The sequence below is a fragment of the Salvelinus sp. IW2-2015 genome, unplaced genomic scaffold (genome assembly GCF_002910315.2).
Source record: "Salvelinus sp. IW2-2015 unplaced genomic scaffold, ASM291031v2 Un_scaffold6053, whole genome shotgun sequence".
In the NCBI taxonomy this organism is placed as follows: domain Eukaryota; kingdom Metazoa; phylum Chordata; class Actinopteri; order Salmoniformes; family Salmonidae; genus Salvelinus; species Salvelinus sp. IW2-2015.
This window is the reverse complement of record NW_019947317.1, coordinates 13,435-16,524: the sequence shown is the minus strand read 5'-3', so window position 1 is coordinate 16,524 and position 3,090 is coordinate 13,435. Positions and strand designations below refer to the sequence as shown.

The 3,090-nt window shown below is 52.1% G+C and overlaps 1 protein-coding gene across 1 annotated transcript in view; it reads left to right on the top strand.

Moving 5' to 3' along the window:
* Positions 1-1,224, top strand: part of LOC112078667 (netrin receptor UNC5A-like) — a gene marked incomplete at its 3' end in the record, with an annotated part of 21,484 nt that extends 20,260 nt beyond the window's left edge. Inside the window, exon 4 of the mRNA XM_070442114.1 lies at positions 1,056-1,224. Coding sequence (XP_070298215.1) covers positions 1,056-1,224 — 169 coding nt within the window. The remainder of the gene's footprint in view (positions 1-1,055) is intronic.
* Between the last annotated feature and the right edge of the window lie 1,866 nt (positions 1,225-3,090).

Genomic DNA, 3,090 nt, shown 5'->3' with positions numbered 1-3,090 from the left:
AACCTCTCCAATCTCTCCCAGCCAAACTCTCTCCCACCCCAACTCTCTCTCCATTCAACTCTCTCCCACCCACAACATCATCTCCACCCAACCTTCTCCCCACACTCTCTCCCACCCCAACTTCTCTCCATTCCAACCTCTCTCCCACCCAAACTCTCTCCCACCCAAACCTTCTCCCATCCAATCTCTCCCACCCCAAATTCTCTCCCCATTCCAACCTCTCTCCCACCCAACTCTCTCCCACCCAAACCTCTCTCTCTCTCCACCCCAAACTCTCTCCCACCCCAACCTCTCTCCCCATCCAACCTCTCTCCCACCGCAAACCTCTCTCCCACCCCAACTTCTCCCCCACCCAAACCTCTCTCCCACCCAACCTCTCTCCCACCCAACCTCTCTCCCACCCCAAACTTCTCTCCCACCCAAACCTCTCTCCCACCCAACCTCTCTCCCACCCAAACCTCTCTCCCACCCCAACTTCTCTCCCATTCCAACCTCTCTCCCACCCCAACCTCTCTCCATCCAACCTCTCTCCCATTCCAACCTCTCTCCCACCCCAACCTCTCTCCATTCCAACCTCTCTCCACCCCAACCCTCTCTCCCACCCCAACCTCTCTCCCACCCAAACCTCTCTCCCACCCCAACTTCTCTCCCATTCCAACTCTCTCCCCACCCAAACTCTCTCCCACCCACTTCTCTCCCATTCCAACCTCTCTCCCACCCAACCTCTCTCCCACCAAACCTCTCTCCCACCCAAACCTCTCTCCCATCCAAACCTCTCTCCCACCCCAACCTCTCTCCCACCCCAAACCTCTCTCCCATCCAAACCTCTCTACCCCAACGTCTTTCCTCAACCCCTCAACACCCCTCTCCCCCTACCCATACCCTCTACCTAACCCTTCCCCACTACCCACCTACCAACCCCTCCTCCCGTCTCCTTCTGCCCTTACCGTCACCTAACCCTCCTACCCTCTCACCTAACCCCTCCTACCCTCTACCTACGCCCTCCTCCCCTCTGCCTGCTTCCCATAACCCCTCCTCTCTCTCCACCCATGCAGGTTACCCCTGGCGGGCTGCCAGACCCTGCTGAGTCCCATAGTGAGCTGTGGTCCTCCGGGGGTGGTTCTGACGCGGCCCACAATTCTCAGTATGGACCATTGTTCTGACGCCTGTCCTGAGAACTGGGCCATCAGGCCTGAAGAAACAGAACTCGAAGGTGTCTGGGAGGTGAGAAACACACACACACACCACACACACACCACACACACCACACACACACACACACACACACACACACACACACACACACACCACACCAACACACACACACACACACACACACACACACACCACACAACACCACACACACAACACACACACACACCACACCCACACACACCACACACACACACACACACACACACACACAGTGAGCATCTGGATTATAGCCCTTTTTAGGAGTTTATAGCTAGAGTACATGATTTTATTTAGTCCTTTTGCAGGTTTTTGTTCCAGCCCAACCAACACAGCTGATTGAACTGATACTGGTCTGGATTTAAACCCAGAGCTACTGTACCTATCCCGGGTGTTGACAAAACATCCAATCACAGCCAGCCGTGACCGGGAACCCCGTAGCAAGGCCGACAATTGTCCCATCGTCATCCAGGGGGTAGGGGAGGATTTTACCGGGGGGCCTTTCCTTTGCTCATCGCATTCTAGAAACTTCTTGTGGTAGGGCTAAGGCGCCTGCAAGCTAACTTCTGTTGTCAGTCTAACAGTGTTTCCTCCGACGCATTGGTGGGGCTGACTTCCGGGTTGAAGCGAGCAATTTGATACGAAGTAGTGTGGCCAGACAGGTCGTGTTTCAGAGGACTCGCCTCTCCGGAGCCCATTGGGGAGTCGATGAGCGAAGGATGTAATTCGGGGAGAAAATGTGGTAAACAAAATTTTTGCTATGTGGCCATATCACACTGAACACGCCTGACCTCGGAAATGAAGCAGGGTCGGGACAGGTTAGAACTTGGATGGGAGACCGCCTGGGATTACCAGGTGCTGGAAGCAAAACATATTTTTTTTAATATTTAAAATTAAAGACCCAATCACGCACAGTTATTCAAATGTATACCATACTTATCCAAAAGGAATTCAATTCTTTCTTCAAATGTCTCCATCTGTCACTTAAATGGCAAAAATTGGTACTTCTTAAAGTTCTTAAACCCTGTGTTTCTGACCCCCCCTGACACCAATTACAAAGACCCCTCTATACAGTACTGCCGCTGGGCTACAGAGCAGCTCCCCTCTCTATTCTACCTGTAAGACTACATTAGAAAGCAGTGCAGAGGTCCAACCTTCCCTCACCCTTCATATCAATTATTCAATGTCTGTGTGTCGGCTCAGGAATATTGTATGTCAGAGAGTAGTGACAGAGAGAGGTAGAGAGAGCGAGGTCGAGAGAGAGAGAGGTAGAGAGAGAGAGGTAAGAAAGAGAGCGAGGTAAGAGAGAGAGAGGTAGAGAGAGAGAGTAGAGAGAGGTAGAGATAGAGAGGTAGAGAGAGTGAGAGTAGAGAAGAGAGAGGTAGAGAGAGAGAGGTAGAGAGAGAGATGTAGAGAGAGAGAGGAAGAAGAGAGAGAGGTAGAGAGAGGGGTAGAGAGAGAAGAGGAAGGGAGAGAGAGGTAGAGAGAGAGAGAGGTAGAGAGAGAGAGGTAGAGAGAGCGAGCGAGGTAGAGAGAGAGGTAGAGAGAGCGAGGTAGAAGAGAGAGAGGTAGAAAGAGAGGTAGAGAGAGAGAAGGTAGAGAGAGCGAGGTAGAGAGAGAGAGGTAGAGAGAGAGGTAAGAGAGAGAGAGGTAGGAGAGAGCGAGGTAGAGAGAGAGAGGAAGAGAGAGAGAGGTAGAGAGAGAGAGGAAGAGAGAGATAGGTAGAGAGAGAGGAGTAAGAGAGAGAAGGAAGAAAGAGAGAGGTAGAGAGAGGAGAGGAGAGAGAGAGAGGTAGAGAGGAGAGGTAGAGAGAGCAAGGTAGGAGAGAGAGGTAGAGAGAGCGAGGAAGAGAGAGAGAGGTAGAGAGAGAGAGGTAGAGAGAGAGAGAGAGAGATGGTG